The 24,977-nt window shown below is 43.1% G+C and overlaps 2 protein-coding genes across 3 annotated transcripts in view; one reads left to right on the forward strand and one right to left on the reverse strand.

Moving 5' to 3' along the window:
* The window catches only part of LOC310758022 (ovomucoid-like), a 317,611-nt gene that overhangs the window by 35,222 nt on the left and 257,412 nt on the right, over window positions 1-24,977 (forward strand). The window lies entirely within an intron of this gene.
* On the reverse strand, window positions 6,318-20,414 carry UBLCP1 (ubiquitin like domain containing CTD phosphatase 1). Its single transcript, XM_083603916.1, has 11 exons — window positions 20,336-20,414; window positions 19,056-19,235; window positions 18,008-18,099; window positions 16,949-17,034; window positions 16,749-16,864; window positions 16,398-16,496; window positions 15,258-15,295; window positions 14,852-14,950; window positions 13,853-13,969; window positions 9,333-9,460; window positions 6,318-7,381 (listed from the first exon to the last, which is right to left on the reverse strand). Exons 2-11 carry the CDS (start codon window positions 19,207-19,209, stop codon window positions 7,354-7,356), a joined length of 957 nt encoding a protein of 318 aa, XP_083460042.1. The 5' UTR covers window positions 19,210-19,235; window positions 20,336-20,414; the 3' UTR covers window positions 6,318-7,353.

Genomic DNA, 24,977 nt, shown 5'->3' on the forward strand with positions numbered 1-24,977 from the left:
ATATATCATAGAATAGGCATAGGCAAACTCAGCCCTCCAGATGTTTTGGGACTACAACTCCCATGATCCCTAGCTAACAGGACCAGTGGTCAGAGATGATGGGAACTGTAGTCCCAAAACATCTGGAGGGCCAAGTTTGCCTATGCCTGTCATAGAATCATAGAGTTGGAAGGGGCCCTAGGATCATCTCGTCCAACCCCCTGCAGTGCAGGAATATGTAGCTGATCGAACCTGCAACCTTGGTGTTGTCAGCACCACGTTCTAACCATCTGAGCTGTCCAGCTAAGATGTCCTGTTCCAGGTCAGGCTGCATTACCCTTGAAGGAGTAGAGGTCTGTAGCTTAGTGGGGAGTTGCTCCTGGAACCAACTTTGTCACTTGACACCTAGCCATAGTACTCCATTATATCTGTATTCGGCTATTGTAATGTATTTCATGTGGGACTGCTGTTGAAAATGGTCCAGGGGTTTCAACTGGTGCAAAATACACTAATGGGTATGGCTGGCCACACGCATATAACACTTATTTTGAAAGAACTGCACTATTGCCCATTTTCTTCTGGGCCCAATTCAAGGTGCTTATGATGATATATAAAGCCCTAAATGACTTGGGGCCCAGGTATCTGAAAGAATAGCTTCTCCCATACCAAGCTGCCTCAATATTAAATAAAAGGCTTTTAAAAAGAAAAGAAAATGTGATTTTTGTTCCCTGAAAGCATTTGTTGATGTTTTAATAATGGGTTTTGTGTGTGATCTGTTTTAGTTTTGAGTCATCATTTAATTGCATTTCCCACCCTATGAACTTCTGATGGAGGGCAGGTTATAAAGACTTTAAATAAGTAAGCATCCTTAGCTACGCCATTCCATCCTGCATTCAGTTACCACAAGGCCAGACATTCAGTGGGTGTGTTGAACACTCAGTTACTATATTTTCAGGTTGACTGCTCCTGGTTCGTGCCACATTGGTTCCATAGGTCTTCCACCTGCCTCAAATTTCATTACCGATTCCATGATTCTGGGCCTGTCTGTGGCACAGATAATAAGACGTACAACAACAGGTGCTTGTTGTGTTCAGAAATCTGGTGAGTGTTATTTGGCAGAGTGGGTGGGGAAGAGAATTGACACCAGTCCAATGGCCTGTCTCAATGCATGCAATCAAGTCAAAAGTCACCTAGATGATGAAGAACGTAAGAAGCTCCCTTATAGGAAGTCAGATCATTGGTCCATCTAGCTCAATACTGTCTATACCAGGCCTAGGGAACCTATGGCCCTCCAGATGTTGTTGTTCTCCCATCCCATGGTTGTAGTCCTCCAATATCTGGAGGGCCACAGGTTCCCCACTCCTAGTGTAGACTGACTGGTAGCAGGTCTCTAAGGTTTCAGACAAAAGTTTCTGCAGAGACTTGAGACTTTCTGTATGCAACCTGAGACCTTCTTCATGAAAAGCATGTGCTCTTTCCCTGAGCTGTGGCCCACATAATATAACAGTTCGTGAGTCCTATTGTATTATTATTAGCCGTGTGAATATTCCACTTTTAGCTCCATGCTGCCTCCTTTAACAACCTGTATTTTGGGGAGATGTTCTTTTTATGTACTCTCTGTCTCTTTTCCCCCAGGAAAACTAAAAACTTTAACCTTGGCATAAAGCACCATGGGAAATGTAAAAAATAGGTAAGCTCGTATGTTTTCTGTATTACAACTTTAGGGTCATCTGATGATCCCCCTTTTCCATAATACAAATTCTTATTCATCAATGTAGGGGGATTTCTTGTAGGAAATCCAAACATCTCAAGGTCATCACCTGGTCATGGTGTTGATGTTAGACTCCTTTAGGGTACCCTCACAGAGACAGAACCATTATGGCTGTCCACCCACCACATTCACAAAGACTGTGGATTCAGTCATTTCAAGAATGTTCTGAAGGACAGGGTATTTCCTCAGAATGAGGCATTCTGGGCAAAGGGTCCCTGGAGAGTGCCTAAGCCACCATTGATTTTCCTGTAAACTTTTAACTAAATTTCAGGATCATTTCTAGACACTGAGGGGAAGTGGCCACAGCGCAGGCAGTCTCCTAAGCCACATCACCAAGAACACCTTTCTCTGAGGAACGTCAATATTGCTTGGAGTGAAGCAGAGGGGGACACAGAGAGACGGCCAGCACTGCCACCAAATTAGCAGCAGCAGGGTTAGGTGTGTAGCCTCAACTTGCCCATTTCAGTGTTATTGAATGTTTCCCCTCAACACAAACTACTAAATCCAAACACCAAAGACTTCTCTTTCGTCACAGAAGCCTTGCACTTTTGGTGGATTCTAGATGTGTTTGTGCTGCATGGGAGGCACTGGCCAGGGCTTAAAACACACCCAACCCTTTCAACAAGTTTATTGAATTCATGATGTTCCAAGGTTAGGTCTTTCACTGAAAATAGATCACAGGTCTAAGTCCTGTTGAGTCACAGCTCAGATTAACTTAGGGGTGGAGAACTCCAACTTCCATTGACCCCGGTCAGGAATGGAAGTCCCACAACCATCTGGTAGGCCCCAGGTTCCACACCACTGAATTAAAATGTAAGGGTGGCATTCAAGTTTTACTCAAGAGCACACCCACTGAAATTAATGAACGTGATTAAGTTGGGTCCCATAATTTCAGTACATCTCCTCATAGTTGACTACCACCCTACATGTTCACAAATGTGGTATATTGCATAATGAGTCAAAAGTATGGGGGTGGGGGAGTAAGGTTGTTGGTAGGCCAGGGACATCAGAGTTTCATTACTTGTCTTCATTACTTTCATCCACACTTCGCTTGTCCTGCGGTCTAGGCATGGGTCCATTCGGCCCACCACTTTCCCTGGGAAAGCCACTCTACCTCTCAATTGGAGCAAACATCCATCTGCAGAAAACCTAACTGACATTTGCTCCAATTCAGCAGTAAGGAGTGGGTTTCCCCAGGGGAAGCAGTGGGACAAGTGGAAGTGTGGAGGAACCCATTACTACAATGTACAGTAATTTTTCTTCTTTCTTCCTTTCTTTTCCAAGGCAGGTGATGAGAACAACTGGCATGCAGCACGCATAACCATAAATTTGGTGTTTCCAAGAAATCCCACTAGTCTCCTGCCTATTCACAAAGACAGGCAGGCTGGACCTAACAATCTCTTCTTATCTAATGTATTCTACCTCTCAGAAATAAACTGACATAAACTGAGGCAAATTTTTAATCCTGGCTGCTTTTTCTTTTTTAATCCAACCAGTTAATCAAGCATGTGTTAGGGACATTTATGGGGAGGGGGTGACAAACAAAGAAAATGGGTGCTGGGCCAGCGGGGTGGGGGGTGGGGAATCTCCAGTATCTGTATGTTATGAAAAGTTCACAGTAGCTTCCATAACTAGTCACCCTCCTCTCCACCCAGCATCTTCCAGTGGCGACATGGTGAAACTCTTAAGGCCTAGTTCTCTCAAAGCATCAGAGGAGTTCTGTAGAACCAAGAAAAGATTCTCCTAACAGCAAGACTATTGACTGACAGGAGGGGAAAACCTGCTCCTCTCAAGCGGGCATGAGTGTCCATGGGGTAGGTGGGAAGGCTGGTGTCCCCCACACCCCACAGATAAGTAATAATCCCCAGATTTCTTTTTTTAAATGTTTTTCATACATTTGTAGAAACTGAAATATGAGGCAAAAGTACAGGCACAGTGACCCCCAAATTTCTGTGAGAATCCAGCCTGTTCCCCTCCCCTTTCATGCAGATGCCCATGCAATATTTAGGTGTCATCCTAAAAATGTTCCAAGTACACAACTTTACTTTCATCCATATAAATCAATGGATGGCATCCAAGAGAGGGGAAGAAGCACATTTTCTTGGGAACACTTTTAGGGGCAGGAAGCGGCTCAGTCTAAACTTGGCAGTCCAACTTTGGCTAAAGTCAACCTATCGCTTGCCATTGTCACCTTTGGAGTATGCTTAGTTAGCTTTCGTTTTTTAAGTTTCAAACTATGGAAAGGAGTACCCTCCATCTCCCAGTTTTAGTTTAGATTAAAATTACGTTCAGTGGGGTTGTACATTAAGAACCCACTTTTTTAAAAGATATCCAGTTCCATTCTCATTGAGGTGCACTGTTAAACTGTCTCATTTGCTTTTAGAAAATGTTTTAAGACATGCTTATTCCATGAGGTTTAGCCTTCTAGCAATTTAATTCTAATTTTTTGTTGAATTATTTTTGATGGTTTGATAATATTTTGAACAAGCTATACTAGTTTTAATAGTTTTTAAATAGAAAACCATGTCAGCCTCATATATAAAAAATTGCAAAACAGCATCTTGGTCTTAAACATTGTGCTTTACTAAGACTAGAATGAACATTATTGCTTTTTGCTACAGTTATCTACACAGGCCCACTTGGATGCTGAATATTCTAGGAATCAGTGTATATTTCAGCTGCGCTTGTGCCCTCTAGTGCCTTAAAAAAAAAGCAAAAGCAAAAACCATTCACAAATTTTCATCTTTCTAGCTTCTCACAGTTGGAAAATTCAGTTTGTGCACATTTCACTGTTCATTTATCTCTGAAATAAATTGTCATGAATATAATAGAATCTCCCTGAGCTCAAAGATAACAAGGTGATCTCTAAAGGGAGGATGACACCAGAATCAGGAAACTGCCTTTTATCAGGTCAGACTATGGGATGTATCCAACTGTTTTACTTGGAGTAGACAAACTTAAAATCAATGGACCTAAATTAGCCATACCCATTAATTTCAGTGGGCCCACAGCCCTTTATGTTCATCTAAGCTAGAATGGAGGCTGGTACCCATTGTGACTGGTAGAGTGGAAGGCATGGAGGTAAACAGTAGGCAGCCAGACCCAAAGGCTCTGTGGATCCAGAACTAATCAGAAGACTAGGCAACAATTTTGTCCCCCTCCTTCTCCCTGCTAAGTTCCACAAAGGCAGCAGTACTGAGGCTGACAAGTGCAACTTCTGCACTGGGTGTAAGGAAGGAGGCAGGCAGTTAGTGGGTGGCTGAGGAAGGGACTTGAGTTTGGTGCGGCAGTGCTCCATTCATTCTATGGAACCACCTTCATTGTTGTCTACTCTGACAGCTGTCTTCCATGACTCAGGCTAAGGTCTTTCGCATCACCTGCCTCCTGCTCGTTTTAGCTGGAAATGAATATTGTACCTAGGACCTTGTGAAGGCAAGCCATAGACTCCGCACAAAACTATAGTGGGATACTATTATGTCTACCACAGAGCTACAGCCCTTGTTGCCACCATTCACAAGGAACTAATTTGTTAAGAGCAAATTTGGTGACAGTCAAATTTTGCACCATGGGGAATTTGATGTCAAGTTTCTGATTCTGATTAATGTGCTTCTGGTTCCTCTGGCAGAACCACGCTGAAGTAGGCAAGAATCTGGCGAGTTTAAAAAGGTTTGTGACTTTTGGTCAGGTCTAGTAGTTCTGAGGGACCAGGTAAGGCCTCACCACATGCTTAGAGAACTTGCATTTATGTTAAGGCATCCATGCTTCATGCACACGTGGAGGTCTCTGTACATACACAGTATGGAGCATCTGCACTGCTAAAACCTCGAAAGCATTTGGATTTGCCACTGGAACAGAATGAGAATGGATGTTTGGTGATAGTAAAACTAAGCTCATTTCTCAAACATTTGAAGTGCCCCGTCATAAAGCTGCCCAGTATGGTCACTGTTTAAGAATGGGCACCTGAATTGTGCATAACAAAGTTACTCATTCATTGCTTCCAAGTAATTTCCTCACTGCAACGAAGGGATTCTCTTCCACCTTTTACTAAATGATGCAAATTGAGTTGAGCCAGAAACTGTAATTACTCTGTGAAGTTATCTGTTATTCCTGAAATGCCTATTGAATAGTCCTATAAAACACACCTTGACAACTCCTTATTAAGCTTCTCAGTAGCTCTAAAGAATGGAACAGGCTTCCTCAACCTCGGCCTCCAGATGTTTTTGGCCTACAACTCCCATGATCCTTAGCTAGGAGGACCAGTGGTCAGGGGTGATGGGAACTGTAGTCTCAAAACATCTGGATGGCAGAGGTTGAGGAAGCCCGGAACAGAAGGTGAACATTTTTACAACTGAAGTGGGACTTTCCACCAGAGACGCTATATTAGCAGATATAAGGACTAAAATCCATTCCAAACCCTCTTAAACCCTCATACACACAGCATACTTTGTTATACATCCAATCAGGAATCAAAAGTGGCATAAGTACAGGGCATGGATATTTCAGTCGGTAGAGAATGAGACTCATGGCCTTGTTTGTACTGAAGCTTGAGAAAACAATGGAACACGGGTTTTAAGAAAAGGCATTTATTATTATTATCATCATCATTATTATTAGCAGACCTGCTATAGTTCCTTAAGAACAATATATGCTATCTTTATTTGAAAGGAGCAATCTGCTTTCAAATACAAGAATGGCATGACAAGGGACTGTCGGCAATGCAAGACAGCAGGCGCATCACACTTCCACAGTGCAGGTTGAAGCAGCACAAGTGACACTTTAGAACAGCTGTGGCTGAATATTGCCAGTAAAAGAGCTTGTATCCTGACAAGATTTAACAAGAACAGAACAGCTAATGTTCATGCTTTAAGGAATTAGGCTCTTAGCTCTTTTCAGGTTTAAACCTTTACTCTGGTTAGATTTTGTTGTTGTTAAACAAAAAAACAAAACAAAAAAGGAATGCTTTTCAACCAAGCATTAAAAGGTTTTGTTTTCAAATCCCTCCTCTTCTCTCCAGTCATAACAGTTTTATTATCACAATCCACATATGAAGGTATCTTCGCCCTCTAGTGGTGCTTTCCATCCTTAAAACTGTTTTGTACAAAAGGAACACTTGACATACTAATACATAATTTGACATCTTATAGTTCATAGACTTAAATACCATAAACAGGGAAGGGGAAATGGTTTCTAGAACTGAGAATGCAGAAAAAACAAACTGGCTCCATAGTAAATATCTGGGTTGGGGGATTTTCCTCTTTTTTTGGTCTGAACGTGGGGGGTTTCCACCCCATTTCCAAACAATGTGGTCTTTAAAGTTTTGGGGATACTACAGTAGCAGTACAAATGACATTGCTTTTTAAATAGTAACCCCAGAGATAAATGCAAGGGAGGAAGGGAAACGCAAATGATTTTCCCTTTCGGTTGTTAGTGGCGATCTTCAGAAGAGAGACAGAGAGACCTAGAGCAAACCAACGGGAAGACCAGGTATAAGCAGTTGTTCGGGTGGTTAAGTCAGTGTCCAGCACTACTTTATTCTAGCTTACACAAGAGGAAAGGTCAAAGGGTCTCTATGTTCCGCCTGGTTTCAATGTCACAAAATAAAGCTACTGTCCTTGTTTCTTTGAAAGGTACCTGAAGAAAAAGCCAAAAATAAAACATTTATAATAGGATTCGACATACACAGGGCCATATACAATGGTGTGCATTTAAAACATATGGAATTACTGGTACAATAGATTCTTGATGTTCTGAAGGCATTCATAGTACTATCCTAGTTTACTTCTTCATCTTTCAGCACCTCCTCTACTGAAATAGTTGTAGTCTTGATGGGTAGCAGGAGTAAATAAATCAATTATAAAAAGAGTTAGGCAATATGCACTGCTCATATGCCCTAGAATTTTAAGAGAGCATTTTTCAGCAGTAGCACATATTAATATTCTAAAATATCAGCACAAATCTTTCATTTGTTGTTAAGATCCAACCAGTAAAACAAACCTTTGGGCATTAAAAAAATTATCTCAAAAAATCTGGACTGAGATGTCTAAATAGCATTCTGAAATTTACAGCTGGTGGGGGAAAAGCAGTACGCACTCAAAAAGAGGGCAAATTATTAAAGTGTCTAAATCATGTCCAAATTGCTCAGATTTATGCCTTGAGCATGTGTTATCAGGAGTTATCAGTTACTTTAGCAACTGTGGCATAAGAAAGTACGTTGTAAGATGAATGTGGATGTTCACACTCACAACTTTGAGTGAAGTGCTAGGCATTTTCTAACCACAGCCTGATTAAAATGTGCTAGAACCATCAAGACCAGATAATATTGCTTTGCAGAGCAGGTGTGAGTCACACATCTACAGCCGATTACCCCAGATGCACTTTTAATGTCTACTGACCAAGAGCAACTTCTTGCCTCTAATTTCTGAGCTTCCAACAAATAAATGTCGAAGTAAATATAAAATTTATCAGGAGGTGATCTCAATAGCGAACACAGCACATAGATCTGGACTGAACACCAGTCAGTTTGCAGGACTCAAAAGATCAACCCCTTGCCGATAGCACAGATGCCTTCCAAACTACAGCCTAGTGCTGGTTTCATAGTCCTGAATGGTTCATCTATTCACAAAGCCTTCTCCAACCTGGTATTTTATACTACAGCTCCCATCACTCCTGCCTATTGGCCATGCTGGCTGGGTTTGATGGGAGTTGGAGCCTTAACATCACCTGCAGGGATGGAGAAGGCTGCATTACTTTATGTCAGGCACACCTGCTCTAAAGTAAAAATGTTGCACTCTCCACCTACAAAGAGACTTTAAAAAGTAGAGCTGGTTCACAATTCAACCCTCCTGTATACATAATAATGTGGCCCACCTATCTAAACCACTTCTGGCGCAACAGAATACAGTGACAGAAGCCAGAGCGCATGGAAACACCATTTACCTTAACCGTCCAGCGGTCCTTTACCTGAACCTTTTACCTATACATAAGAATACAGAGATCTAACCGAGATCCCTAAGGTCAAATCCTTCACACCAAAATGGGTAAAGGAACAGAAACTTTGGTGGTCCAAAGTTTAGAAGCATTCTGACTGAAGGAGGAGCTATGGTCCAGTTCTCAAGGAAAATGCCTTAATGTTAGCTCCTTCTCCAAGTGAAAATGCTTGGTATGCATTTTCATTGGAGTCAACTGCAGTTAACTCTCAAGTACAGAGCCAAGACTGCCAAGCCACGTACAATGCATGCAGTTAGCAGAATTTTGAGACGCACAGACTTCTCTAGCCTGAGTCAGCAAGTAGATTCCACCAAGGTCATTGGGACTATTTGTTTTATATGTAACTAGGGAAACCCTGGTTGCAGACATACTGGCTACTGTGTTTTTATGGTGATCCCACCCTGCTATGGTATTGTCTTTGTCACTTTCCTAAACATATGAAAAAGTCGTACACAAAATTGCTAACAAATTGAACCAACACTAATTCAGGCACCTCTGCTAATGGAGCTGCTATCAGTTCAGATTGTGCCAGCAGGAAGCGAAATTTGATATTGTTGAAGCACAATGCTGAACAAGAACAGCATTTCATCCTTACCTTTCCCAGTGTTTGTGGTTCAACTCCAAAAAGTCGTCTAATTTTGCTATTTCCTTGAGATACTGAGTAAGTTTTAGAAGCTCTTTATCCTTATCTCTGTTTAAATGTGCTTTCATGAAGGGTTTTATCTGTTGAGAAAGAAACCAGGTGTAAATGATACGTATCTTAAAGAGAAAAATAGAGAACATACCCAAACTTCACATGCGAAGCAGATAATATTGCAAGAACCTGTCTAAGAACCTGACCCTTTGGTTCAGTTTGCTGGTTCCATTCTACTTGCCAGGCAGGCTCCATCCCTCCCTTCTTGCAGAGACCTGCAATGTACTCTAAAAGCCCAAAGTATTATTTGCAAATGGACTTTGTCCTTCCCCCATGTCCTATTCATATCCACGCAGTAGCTCAAACAATCAACCTTTCAGAGTATTTGCAAATAATGTTTTTATGAACTACTGAGTTGCTTCTAGCAACATCCATCGCAGCATAGCAGCTGCTGAACTCAAGGGCAACATTCTCCTTGTTGCAGGATACTTACTGCTAAAAACAAACTAGCAAAAGCTCTTTTTACTTCAAAGAGCCAATCAGGCCTCCATGTGAACATGAACTCACAACACAGGCAAGCTGTATTTTGAGAATTTACATTACGGCTTCTATATATTATACAAGGAGGTTATTATATGGGGAAACATGAAGATGACTATTCACGTACAATTATTCATAGAGTGTCACCTAAATGCAAAGCCACTCTAAAAGTAAAACATGTAATTTTTCTACTGCAGTGTAGCCATGGGCAGATGCATCAGTATGTCCACACATTTAAAAAGTCAGAGGGTGGTGAGAAGTGGTCTCACGTCACACCTGCAGATCTTGCTTCTTTCCCTCCCACCTCCTAATCCACTGCTGCCAGCACCTCCAGTCCTCCAGCATCAACCTCTACACGACATTCTACTCCTCTCCCTGCCATCATCATAAGCACTGTGCTGTGTTTCTACGAAGCAGGGCTGGCTTCTCTTGATCTCGCTTGCCAGGAAGGAAGGCAGTCTCCCAGATGCAGCCCTCTCTTCTGGGGCCTATACACAAAGAACGTTGTTTCTTCCAGTCTTAAGAACTACAGTCTCCCATTGCAGAAAGAAAATACGCACCATGCATTCATCATCCACTAAAAAACCCACTCAGCACTGTCAACTGCTGTTTCCCAATAGAAAATGGTGAGTACCCTGTCAAGTACCCTGATTGGAAGCTTGACTGTGACTAATCACTAATACGACAGTTAGTGAAATTTACACAGCAAACTTTAAACCTACAAAGGCAACAGGTATGCCTTTTACCCAGTAATAGATCACACACTTTGGGTGCAGAAGATCTAAGATCTAATCCCAGGCATCCTCCATTAAGATTACTATCTATCTAGTTATCTATTTACAGAGTACAAGAACCTGGCCCTCTGCCCTGAGGAGCTTACAACTGAAAATGTGACACAAGGGAAACAGAAGAAGAGGACAGGGGAGGAATATGTGATTGTCTCAGTTCTACATACTTCAGCTTAGTTACATGCTAAGACCCCAACCTGAAATCTTAGAAATTATAAGGGTATCAGAAAGTGTGATACGCTCATAACTTCTTATTTTCACCACAGATGAAGGCTTCTAAGCAGTTTGCAAATCAATAAAAAAATGCACCTGTTATATAATAATAAGCTTAAAATAACAACAGCAGCTAAAAAAAAAGTAAAATAGGACTCACATGGCAATCAAAAGCATGCTGGGATAGAAAGGTCATCAAGTGTCTGAAATTCAATAGGGAGAGGAGGACTGCTATTATCTCATCTGGGAGGGAGTTCCACAGTTGGAACTACACTACTGGGTGCATAGCTCCTGGTCGATATGAGGCATGCATCTGCATCATGGGGATCACCAACAGAGACTCCCATGAAAATCTCAGGGATCAGGCAGAGATATAAGGAAACAGTCAGTCCTTAAGGTATCCTGAACCAAAGTTGTTAAGGGCCATGTAAATTAATACAATATGCTGAGCTAACAGCAAAAATCCTAACCATGTATACTCAGAAGTCTTACTGAATTCAATGGTGCTTGCTCCAAGGTAAGAGAGGCCAAAACTGCAGCATAACCTCTATTATCTACTCTTGAGTGGCAATGGCTGCCAAAAGCCAGGGCAGCACTCTTCCACAGCACTACCACCCAAGACCCTTTTGACTGGAGATGGCAGGGACTGAATTGGGTCATTCCATAAGCAAAGCATGCGCTCTGCCAGACAGCACATTGTTTCAGGCTTCAGTTTATCCCAGAACTCTGTCCAAAAGGAAATAAAGAGCACTCTGTGCATACTTAATTGCTAGGTAAAACAAAAACTAAGCTGGAAAGACAATTGCTGTTATCTTTGTCACCGTAGCCTACAGTGGGGACCACGTCCTTCTGAGAGGCTTCTAAAGCTCATTCCAAGCACCACTTGTCACATTTATCAAAGGCCTGCGGACAATAAGTTAATCCCATGTGGAATGGCTGATTAAATTCTGTTGCCTCTGGTAGAACATCTGATCTCGATTCCTTTTACAGCAGCATTTCTCATAAACGGTCACCTCCAATTTGTCTTGCTGTCAATAAAAGTCTGAGCTGCAGCACACCGGCTCTCTTTTCCCAGGGGGAGGCAATGATACCGCTCTGTCAGCGGTGCACTCCATCAAGCCTCCATCTAGTTGAACAGCACTTTTAAAGCAATTTCCACTCATCTGTCACCATTTCTCAAGAAGCAGAGAGACTTTACAAAGGGCAACACTTGTACCACAAGAGCCAGATGTCTTTTCCAGGACAAACATTTTCCAAAAACACCGAGATGTTTGGGAGGCAGGGGGGGAAAAAGAAGAGACACTGACATGTAACTTTCTTGACAACCATTTCAGAATGGGTACACCCTGTCCCTTCAGTTCATTCAGGCCACATTTCTCTCGAGGTCTGTAATACTTCTGACAGGTCCCTACATAGGCCTCTGCCACTGGTGCATTACAGCAAAAGCAACAATATTCTGCTGCCACCTTGTATATGCCCACTGATGTCATAAAAAGGGAAAATAGTTACCACTGGAAACACAATGGTATAAATAGGAAGGCCACTGCAGAATAGCAGTTAAGATGCTATGGAGCAAGTTCTATTGGTCTAAATGGGGACCTACGTCTGAGTAGGCATACACAGGGCTCCTCAGTAAGAGACTGAGATGTGAAGCTCCTTATTTAACTCTTTCCTGTCATCAACTGACTGAACGGCCTTCGACAAGTTGTTATGTAAGCACATGTCTGCCTGCAATATGGGGATGACAGCACTACCTGACAGGAATCAACTACTGAGACAATGTGAAATGCTTTGGACACACCCTACGTACCTTAAAGTATGAATGCTAAACACTATGTCTTCAAATTTCCATTATTTTACATTATACCTTTAGTCTAAGTACTAAAGCACAAATTGCCTACGTTTTTGCAGACAACTTACTTCTAGCTCTCTTAAATACCCCCACATCATAACTTTGATAAGCAACTGCCAGATCACTACAAAACATCTTGTCTTCACATGCACTGGGGCATGGCGGGGGGTGGGGTGGGGTGGGGAAGCTTCCAAAGACCATTGCAGCTATTATGAGTGCTTTATCATAGGAACGATGCGGTGCAGTGGCCAGAGTGGCAGGGCTGGATAAGAGAAATTCAAACACTAACTTGGCTTTTAACTTTATCTAGTATCTTTGGAAAGTCAGGCTCTCTCAGTTTACGCTGCCTCATAGGCTGATTGTGAAGCCAGAAACATTGGCTCTCAGCTCCTTGTAGGATGATCTAAGATCACAAATATATGATAATCCCAAAGGGTGAGTGGCACAACTTCCGAGGTCAAAGCAATTCCAAATAATGGCTGAAATCCAAAAGCTGAAATGTGTGCATGGAGCCACGAAGAAAGGGATGGTCAGCACAACCAACAGAAAATATTCATTTGAAGAGTAATTCTTTTCATACAACAACGTGGGAAGTGCTGCGATCAAGATGGCACAGTGAGGAATACAGATACTGGCATGTTGCCACCCAACCAGCAGTAGTGCAAACAGGATCAAAGACCCATTCCATTGGCACCGTTTCCCAAATTTCAACCCACTTGAGTTTTCTTCCTCTAGGCTGTTGGCATCCATCTATCTCGAGAGAGAATGGACCCACTATCAGTCTCATCTGCTCAATCGGCCACAGCCTGTCTTCATATGAAGGAAGTCCCTAACTCTCTGGGGATTTGAGACCCATTGGCTACCTCACCTGGTTTAGCCAGCCAGTCAAGACATTAGCTGGGATGTGGGCACTGTCACATGCCGACAGCTTCAAGGAGCCACAGGTGAGAGCTGAGTGCGGGGTGAGGAGCGAAGGTGGATAAACAACCCCAGAAAGAGCACAACTTCTCCCCTACCAGACGTATTACCCCTCCCCTAACACCCCATACTAGGTAAACTGGCATTTATAAACAAATGCTAAACATTACCTTTAGTCCATTTTGTGGGTTCATAAGAAAATTTCGTCCAATGTCATCAAACATAATAGTATTTTTCTTGCTGTAAAACTCTGAAAATTTGCCCCATATGACACCCAAGGGTTTCACCTGTAGATGTAAAGTTGTAAGAAAACCTCAAGTGAAACAGCATTTCAACAACAGAATTTACCATTAGTATTCTGCTTTTACTGTATAAATATTATTTGCAGAAATGTGCTCCTGAAGGATGGGGAAAACCACAGAACAGATTTGGGAGCAGGTGTGGGAGCACCCAGGAAGAAGGGAGAAAGTCCTGTAGCATTGGGGGAAGCTCTTGAGTAAAGAGGAGAACTTCACTGGATACAACCCATTCTGGTGCAGAAAGTCCTTGTTTCTCCAGCCAGCACAGCAAGCATGCCAAGCTCTATTTCTTTCATATGTATGGCTTGGCATGCTTACTTCTTAATTTTGTGTATGAACCACTTCCTATGGAGTGACTCAAAGCAATTTCACAATTCAATAAACCCATATAACAATTGCATATATAAAATCTATTTCAAATTGAGTGCAGATATCAATTGGGATAAAAATATCTGGGGGGTTTGTGGAAAGAGGAATCTTCAACAGGTGGCAAAAAGCCAGTCAGGTTTCTTAGAACTGTTGCTCTTAGTGTGATGAACCTATTCCATATTTTAACATACAGTCGTACCTTGGTTTTCGAACAGCTTAGTTCTCAAACGTTTTGGCTCCCAAATGCCGCAAACCCGGAAGTGACTGTTCTGGTTTGCAAACTATTTTTGGAAGCTGAATGTCCGATGGGGCTTCTGCAGCTTCCTACTGGCTGCAGGAGCTTCCTGCAGCTAATCAGAAGCCGCGCTTTGGTTTCTGAACGTTCGACTTCCAAGGTACGACTGTACTGAAATCTGAATTGCATACACTGATCTTTAGAACAGGGTGCTGATGGGTGGGTGCTCCTGCCTTGAAAAAAGAGGTTGGTGAGAGGACACTTACATCAATTAATCCTCGTCTTGGTGTGTGCACAGTTATCATGGCCGCACTATCCAGCATGAAGGTTATCTTGTAGTTTGCATTGGTGCTCACTCCCAGCTCCTGCAATGAAAAACAATACCTAAGGACATTTTGCACACTGGCTCATCGCCTGCTGTAGTTTACCAATCTCCGATAATTTGCCTCTCCTTCTGCATGTCACCAGTAGGAGCATTCCACAAGAGGAGGGAGGCATTCATGGGAACTTAGGGCCAAAGCCACAGTATTAATCATGCCAATTTTAGCACTTGTAACAGAGTTCTATGCTATGACTAAAATACTATGAATCATTTTGTGAAGCAGATCACACAAAGAACATTCTAAAACACAAGAAAATCAAAACACACACAAGCTTACACATCGGGCTTACTTTCATTTTAGCTTCAATCCACTTCATATTGGTAGCAGCTGAAAGGGAATAAACAAAGTATTTTCAAGTGAAGTCTTTTCAAGGCATCTTTTAATACCATGTTATCCTATTCTGGGTATTAGCTAATTAATCATGAATGCAGGCTCCAAATTAGTTTTCAATGCAGCAAGTCCCTCTCATCTAAACTGTTTTTCAGTTTCACCTGCATTCACATATTTGTGGCAAGCAGCTCATCCAACAATTGCATGAATCTGCCCAGGGAGTCACTCTCTAATCCCAATGCTACCACCAAGTCACTGTAATAGTGTGTATTCCTATTTATCTGAGCTCTGCTTATCTTAGGTATCTGGATACCTTGTGGCTTGTTTTTAGTGTGAGCTACTGTAAAGATGCTGGAACAAAAAGCACACCATGTTTAATATATAAACAAGAAAAAGCTTTTAAAATACAATGGGAGTGCAATACAGCATTACTTTGTTCAACCACTCAATTTGACACAAGGAGAAGAGGGGAGCATTAGATCTACTTCTGTACAACAAGAACACAAACAAATGGTAAGTGTCAAATAAAGTGCTTCAACAGCTGGCATTAAGTGTGTTTTCCTTCTCATGTCCTAGATCCTAGGGACCATGCAACAAGTTCTGAACACTCAAGGGAGACTTTGATTTGAACTTCTCCTACAGTAGCACACACAGTCCCAATGCAGCATGACAAACTTCATTTACAGCAAGGCAAAGTTTCACAATCACTCTACTAGGCATCCCCAAGGCTTTGGATTACCTAAGTAGGTCTTTGGATCCTAGCCCATGTTTACGACCAACAGGGATTCATAACCCATTTTCTGAATCAGAGTACTTGCCCCAGAGAGTATTTTATCAAGTTGTTCAGGAGGGTATTTTAAATCAAGTATTGATTTTCATTCACACAGGGGTTCTGTGTGGACTGTCCCACAAGGGCTAAAGCCTCCATTAAACTACCTCTCATGATTGCTGGCTTGAGAGATGTAATACAGCATCAAGCATTGCATAAAAAATGCAGATCAAGTCCACAACATCTCCAGCAGAGATCCCTACGTCACAAGTGGCAATGCATCTCTAGGCATAATGAAAACACTTTCAATTTGTGAAGTAAATAACTTACACCAAATTACAATATCATAGTCTTCGTATGCAGATGTCAGGAATTCATGCAGATACGGCCTCATCAGCTCAAGCCCAGTCTCTGCACATGATCTATGGTCTAGAAGAAAGTCAGCCAGTTCATATTAGTCATTTAAAACCTTATTTGAATGCCAGCATCTTTTCTCCTTACCTGTGCTCTGGCATACACCTACACTCCATTCAAGGGAGCATAGCACCCAGGACTGCACTGGAACCCAAATGAACCTACCTATACCCAGAGAGCAACTCTCTGGTCTGCTGCCAAGAACCATGAAATCAGCAGGTACCAGGCCCAGGGAATAATGTCTTGAAAATGAAGTATATTACTTACCAAACAGGGTATAATCAACATCCAGGACCAACAATTTCTTCCCTTCTCGCGGAGGGTTCAATATTTCCACTTTATACTCCTTAACTCTGCGGGAGATTTTCAGCAGATTCTCTTCCCTAAAAACAAACAATATAAATGACATGCAGCTGTTGCATATTGATAAGCCAGCCAATTATTTCTCTATTCAGCAACAAACTCACCTATTCTCGACTTCAACCACTTCCTCTTCAATGTCAAAATCATTGACTACATCTTCATTATCAGGCGGTGGCCCAAGGACATCTTCCTACAACAAAAGTAAAACACCGAAAACTTATTTTATTACAATCGTACCTTGGAAGTCGAACGGAATCCATTCTGGAAGTCCGTTCGACTTTCAAAACGTTCAAAAACCAAATTGCGGCTACTGAATGGCCGCAGGAAGATCCTGCAGCCAGTCAGAAGCTGCGGAAGCCCCGTCGGATGTTCGGGTTCCAAAAGAATGTTCGCAAACCAGAACAATCACTTCCAGGTTTGCGGCATTCAGGTGTCAAAACATTTGAGTTCCAGGGAGTTCAGGATCCAAGGTACGGCTGTATTTGAAAGTTCTTGTACAGAAAAACAAAATGAGATATACTTCTGCTTCCATCCCCTGCCCTTCAAAAGTACTTTTGCTTTTTGCCAAGGCATTGTCTAAACAAAGAGCAACATTCAGAATTAAACATCACACACTGCTTAAAGCAGCATTTGGATACTTTTTAAAGAGGATACAGAAAGAGAATAAAGTGGCTGATCAAGTTGACAGCCCACAAAAATGGAAAATATAAACATGAGGAATCAGTGATGAAACAAATTAAGAAAATGTGAACCTATACATTATTGGCGGCTTTGGAAGAATGCAGTTATTTTGGTGGCAAGAGGGTAGAAAATCAATTGGTTAAAGGAATTTAAGAAGGTAAGAAGAGCCTGCTGGATCAGACCAATGGCCCATATAGTCCAACATCCTGCTCTTGGCAGCCAACCAGATGCTGTGGGAAACCTGCAATCACGATTTGAGTACCCCTCCTGGAACACCTTCAGTTCACACCACATACAGGCCAAATTCTGGCTTGAACAACTTTTTGTCAGTTAACATTTAATCAGAAAATTAATTACACTGCTTGTTCTCAGACATACACATGAACCCTACATTATTTCTAGGCAATTACATGTATTTATTATAATCATGTTTTCTGTAATTATTAGTTTTTGTGTGTTTTAAATAGAAAAATGTATTTTACCAAGCTTTCCTCACGAGTCCCCATCATCATGATTTTAGTATTTGGTTTCAATTTTAGTGATCCAAGCTTAACATCATTGTCTGCTGGCTTGCCTGCAATATAAACAGATTACAGCTTCCTCAGCAAAATGATTTCCTCTGCAGCTGTTTCTTTCTCCTTTCACCTGATTTGTATTTTAAAATACTAACTTATGATCTTAGGCTACGATCCTATGCACACTCTCCTGCGAGTTAATTCCACTGAGATCAATGAGTGTTACTTCTGAGTAGATGTGTATAATATTATGATATTGGCAACCTAGAGTAAGATTTTCTCTCCTGCTTCCTGATGTAACTTATTCTCCGTCCCCTCCCCTTCTAGGGGTTCCTGCAACCCACTGGAACAGATTTAGCATGGGCACATGTAGAGAGAAGGAGAGGAAGTCCCACTGAGCAAACAGAAGTCTTTCTGCTAGCAGGACGACTTTGTTGGTTACAATCCAGAGTTTGTTCTTTCTTTCTGCTTCCCACCTCCCTCCTGGAAGTGCAGTGTCGACAACAAAAAGTGAACCCCTAGCCTATTTTTTGCAGGTCACCTAATACTTGCTGATATTCATAAAAAACATTAGAAGAGTGTGCTGAATCCTAGTCTCACAGTGGCCAACCTGATGCCCGCAAGAAATTCTTGCAAGAAATTCTGGACTGGGGAAAACCTTGCCACCTGCACACATCAGATCATTTAACACAGATTAGTTTTGCATATTCTGATTCTCAATTCTTGCTTTGTAAGTGTGTGTTAGCACAGGAGTGGGTCATTCTAGAAAAAGAGAGAGAGAAGGAAATTAAGGACGATGGAAGCCTTAAGTTGACCCACCCCAAGTGTAGGAGTCAGTCTTCTCTCCACCATGACAATTTTAACACATGGACCAGGCAAGAAGAAAGTGTGGATCTGGGACAAAAGGCAACAGATATGCAGATATGCCTTAGCAGCTGGCCAATTTGACAACCAGGTCTGTTTCTGCAACCCTACTAAACAGTGAAAGAAAGGTGGAGCATGAAATAAATATTACCTTTTACTTTAAGTCCAAGAAGCTTTTGACGCTCTGGGAGCACTCCAGTAAGTCCTTTGAGGGACTGCTTGAGATCCAGCACTGTGTCTTCTTCTGACAAGGTGGTTATCAAAAATTCCTGCCCACCCCATTTTATAATAAGAGAGACAGCCATATTTGTAACATATGTTCAAAATATACCTACAGGGAAGGAAGAAATGATTGTCAAGAGCATTCTAACATTTTAACTTCTTTTCACTTCTACTTGGAAAACCAGACAAATACTGCTGCGACATTCTGAACAAATTAGTGGTCCACATCTGTGACATTTTGTATAAATTTGGAAGAGATTGTATAAATTGGAAGATATGTCAAGACGCTTCAGCAAAGGAAAAAGCTGTGTAAGTCAGTAATATATTACATTACTAGACACCAGTTCCCAAGGGATACCTGCTCATGTCCACACCAGCCACCTGACTGGATAATCTGCAAGCTTCAAAAACCGTGTGTGCTGCCTTGTTTCAGAACACTAGAATTACCAAACTCTTAATGGGGGTGGGGGGATCTCCTGCATATTTAAGAGGTGCGAAGACCAAAACTCTGCCAACTGCAGCCTTCCACTTCAGTAGGGAGCCGCAGCTCAGAAACAGAAACACAGTGCCTTGAACGCTTCAATCCCTGGCCTCTCGAGGCAGGGCTGGGAAAGCCTCTTGCCTGAAACTCCGCCGCACTGCTGCAAGCCGGCCGTGGGCGACACTGGCCTAGATCCTCCAGAGGCATGACTAGGTGTTACTTGCTTTTCCCCACGTGCACGTGGACTGGAGAAAGGAGCCGGGCCAGGCGGCGGGTTTCCCTTCGAGGAAGCTCATCGCCCCTTTCTGCGTAAAACGGCAGGCGCTGCGCAATTCATATAAGTTAAGGGACGCAGACAGGCTCCTGCTGCACCGAGGGCTGCGTCCTAAATGCTCCCAGCAGGTGTGCACGGGAGGGAGGGAGGTCTGGAGCGTTGCATTAGGTCCCCTCTACCACCACCGCCGCCCCCCCCTCGGCAGGGTCCGAGCCTCGCGCTTCCACTAGCAGACCCTTGGAGGTGCTGGGGGGCGGTTGTAGGGCGCTCCTTGCTGGCCATGTTTACCCCCCGAGTGCCACCCACGGCCTTTGGGGTGCCCGAGAGGGGCGGGGCAGGGGGAAAAGGCGCCCCGCTCTGGAAGACTTGCGGGCTACGCCCATAGGGGCTCCCGCAGCTCCGCCAAGCGCCGGCCGGACCCAAGGAAGAAAGAGGAGCAGCCGCCCCGCCTCACCCCCAAGAGAGCGTCCCAGGAACCAGCCGCGCCGGAAGCAGAACCCGGCGACCGGAGCTCGCGCGCCGCGCGAACCGGAAGCACTTCGCGCTCTCGGAACCTGGACGTGGCGAGGGGGCCAGATGGCAACACAGAGATATAGCGAGGGGGAAAAAGTAGAGCGGACAGCCCGGGTTTCGCGTCTGGCTTTCCCCCCCCCACACACACACACAGACGGGATTTCCGAGTTACCCTTGCAGGAGTGGGAGCCTTCGGAGCGTGTCATGGCGGCTGAGTGAATAGGGCGGCTTGGGGAGATCAAAGGGAATGAGGGGCTCCCGACGGCCCCGCAGTGTAGGTTGTGACGGTGCGGTGGCAGCACCAGGGCTTGCAGGGTCGCTCCCTATTGCCTCCAGCAGATCCTGCTCGTTTCACCCTCTTGCGTCTCAGTCCCAGACGGGGTGGACCCAAATTATAGCCTGCATACACACAAACAGATGGACACCCTACAGAGAACCAAGGTCCCGATAGCTACAGGTTTCCGTGTGATCTTGAGCCCCTTTAGAAGTTTCTATATCAGCTTCCACCAGCGATTTGTTAATACCCAAGCAGGTCATATGCAGGTTTTGCCAGAAACTTCGCTAGGATGGCTGCCTTCGTGTGATTATGCCCTTACTTACAAGTAACTTTCCATATGATAACCCTGCAATGTAGTCCAGAGTTAGTAACCTGGGACGTGGGGCAGGTAGAATGGTATGGATTTCTATCCAAAAATACCGGTAGCTCATGCAAAACACCCAGTCTGCTTACATTTCCTTCACAGATGCCCTGCCGGTCCCAATCCATAAAATAGGATAAAGAGAGCAGGATCTTGCCTTTGCTACTACTGTTTGTTTGAGGGTGGATGCTGTTACTCAACCAAGACAGTATTAAATCTTTGATATCTCCATTTCTAAGGGCAGTCCTCCTTGGTAGTTCAGGAATGAAAAGGGCTTCATTCAGAAGTTAGGTCTGAAGCTTAGTGTCTGTGGAACACAATACAGGTCAGAGAGAAGAGAAGCACCATCACTACTAAGAATACTTTCCTCCAGGTGGTGTAGGGCTTTGAAGTTCAACACCAGCCATATGAATGATGCCTGGAAACTATTTGAAGCTATTTGTGGAATAGATCAAGGTTAGCCAATGGTATGCAGTGATGGGAGTTGTTGTCCAACAACATCTGGAAGCCAGTGTGGTTGCTTCATTCTAGACCAGAACATTCCTGGACAGCAGCAATAGTTTACACATATTGCTCTAAGTTACAGGTATGGCATGAATGATGGAGGATACAGGTTTTTTTTACTCCTGTAAGGACATGTCAGAGGAGGGATAAGGGGGCCATTTGGACTGGACCCAAAGCTCAAAGGGGGCCTCAAATTTAGACCCTTGTTAATTTTTTGACACTTGATAGGTTTCACAATTTGTTTTTATGTACATAGGACAAAAATGCAATACACTGTCAGCTTAGAGCTGCAAATTCAAGCAAACAAGGTATGTAATTTGGCATTTTTGGTTAACTGATACAGATTTTATCATATTAATGAGTTTTAGATTTTCATAAATATTCATCAAAATATAGTTTAGTAGCACAATATTAGTCCATGGTGAATGTGTCCTCAAAAGCATGAAATAGCCCAGGCCTCTTTGGACCTCTGAGAGGGCCTGCCTATCGGACAGAGGTGACTATCCAGAAGCTGTTGGATTCCATCAGCCCTAGTCAAAAAGGCTGATGAGAGTTGTAATTTAACAACATTTGGAGAGCCATGGGTTCCTCACCTATGTAGTAGAGGAGTGTGCAGCTTGTATGCCAGACCTAGCTGGTAAAGCATCCCTTGCCACAACTGCCACTTGAGAAATGATCAGCAATATTGTGTTCAGGAGCACTCGCTCTTCATAAGGAGTAGAACCTGCTCAACAGATTGTCCATCTACTCCCAAATCAACAGGTTCACCATCTCTTTATTAGCTGGATTGAGTTTTAGCGGACAGCTAAAGCCAGTAATGTTAGAAATTCAAAACTGATAGCCCTGGGTACAATTTGACTTATGCACCATTGCATAAGTGTAGCAACTGAGTAGGTATGACATGGAGTTGGCACTTGGGTTTATTCCATGAGTGCAGTTTTGAGAGTTGCCTACTGTAATGTAATACAATGCTGGAATCTACAATATACAGTGGTACCTCGGGTTAAATACTTAATTCGTTCCGGAGGTCCGTTCTTAACCTGAAACTGTTCTTAACCTGAAGCACCACTTTAGCTAATGGGGCCTCCTGCTGCTGCCGCACCATTCTGTTCTCATCCTGAAGCAAAGTTCTTAACCCGAGGTACTATTTCTGGGTTAGCAGAGTCTGTAAACTGAAGCGTATGTAACCAACCTGAAATGTATGTAACCCGAGGTACCACTGTATATCTCTTGCAGACAAACTTATTGAGTATTTGGATGTGATTACATAAAGTTTGTGGGGAGGTAAGATAACAGGAGGTAAGATAGTGATGTATGGAAGTGAGAGCTGGACCATAAAAGAAGGCTGATCGCCGAAGAATTTATGCTTTTGAATTATGGTGCTGGAGGAGACTCTTGAGAGTCCCATGGACTGCAAGAAGAACAAACCTATCCATTCTTAAGGAAATCAGCCCTGAGTGCTCACTGGAAGGACAGATGCTGAAGCTGAGACTCCAATACTTTGGCCACCTCATGAGAAGAGAAGACTCCCTGGAAAAGACCCTGATGTTGGGAAAGATGGAGGGCACAAGGAGAAGGGGACGACAGAGGACGAGATGGTTGGATAGTGTTCGTGAAGCTACCAACATGAGTTTGACCAAACTGCAGGAGACAGTGGAAGACAGGCGTGCCTGGCGTGCTCTGGTCCATGGGGTCACAAAGAGTTGGACACGACTAAACGACTAAACAACAACAACAAAGATAACAGGCTCTTTATTTAGCATTCATTCTGAGTTGTTTGCAATGGGGTCACAAAAAGTTGTGCTGAACAATCTGTATTCTACCATTCCAGTACATTTTGCCATCACAAAAGTGTCAAATCAACTTGAATTTGCTGGTATGTGACTGAATATCACCTGAAAACAGGGACAGCCTGGCCTAGTTTTGACACAATAGCCATTAAAATCAATTTCTATCCCTTTCGCTTACTTTTTGACAGTGGATTGGATCAGGTTCCAAGTTAGGCATGAACTGTTTTATTCATGGTGAAGTTGTAGGCTAATTTGAGTATGTGTCATGGCATATTAGGGTCCCTTTCGTGTATCTCATGATCACCCTCAAAATTGTATGACTTACAAGAGAAAGCTGTTCTTCCAGTTATGACGGATTAAAGTTTTTGATCACTGTTTAAATTGCTACTGCTTGCCCTCTGCACCTTGGGAGGTGTCCAAATCTGTCTCTCTGCTGACAGAAGGGATTCATCAGTAGAATGGGAAGGGAGGCTATTTTCAGCAATGCTTCTCCTTTTCTGCAGCCTGCCCGCCCCAGCACAGCAGTTGTAGGCAATACAGATGTGTTTAACACTGGTTGTGCTAGTGCTTTGTAGATGTCAGCACTGTATTATCTGTAAACAAACATCACTGGATACTACCCTTAGCAATTCAACACTTTAAATGCAACTGAAAGGTAAAAGGCTATATTTCCCCCCTTTCTTTTCTTGGGTAGATGCCATTTTCATCACCACATCTTAAATATGTGTTTCCTTGGTTTTACTTAATACAGGACCACAAGGGACTATCCAGACCTGTATATCATGCAAGCTGTACATGGATTCAGCAGTGTAAGCATGGATGGGAAACTAGTAGCCCTCCAGGTGATGTTGGACTACAACTCCCATCATCCCTGATCATTAGCCATGCTGTCTGGGACTAATGGGAGCTGAAGTCCTACAATATTCTAAGGGCTGCAAGTTCCTCATGCCTAAGCTAAAAGGTTCACTTTCCTTAGGAATCTTGTGTTGGAAGAGATGAAAAGAAAAGAGAGAATTCTGAGGGAATTTAAGTACATCGTAAACTTCTGCCCTTCCCTTAAGCATGAAAAATGCATGTCTTGTCCATGTACATTTCATATTTTATGTGGCTGGGGGAAACGTGTTTGGCAAGGTAAGGCTGCTGTTTTTGTAAAAACCTGTTGGTGATTAGAGCTGTACACTGACAAATTGCCCCTACACTGTAATGTGTTTATAAAATGTTATATACAATGCATTACTTTGGCATTGTATATGATTTCCTCATAACTATGCTAATAATGAAGCTATTCCCCTCCCCTGATTTACTCCAGATTGCAGTGATGGCCATTACCTTTGACAAATTGACAGACAGTTCCAGCAGTAGCTGATGTGCTGAATGGAATGCCCCTGTCCAGAGGCAGTGTGCTGCCCAGTATCAGAGCTGAATGTAAACAACAGGGACTGGCCGTCCTTCTGCTGGTGAGCTTCCAGAGGCATTTGGCCAGCTACTGATGTAAACAGGATGCTTGACTAGAAGATGATCCTTGAGCAATTTGTGTTCCCAGGATGAGGAAGGGGTAGGGCTAAGCTGAGTTGCTCCAGATCCCAAACTGATGTCATAGCCATCACCAGCCAGCATCAGGCCTGAGCCACCCTCGAGATGGCACAGGGAT

The sequence above is a fragment of the Podarcis filfolensis genome (genome assembly GCF_964270895.1).
Source record: "Podarcis filfolensis genome assembly, chromosome: 2".
Taxonomy (NCBI): domain Eukaryota; kingdom Metazoa; phylum Chordata; class Lepidosauria; order Squamata; family Lacertidae; genus Podarcis; species Podarcis filfolensis.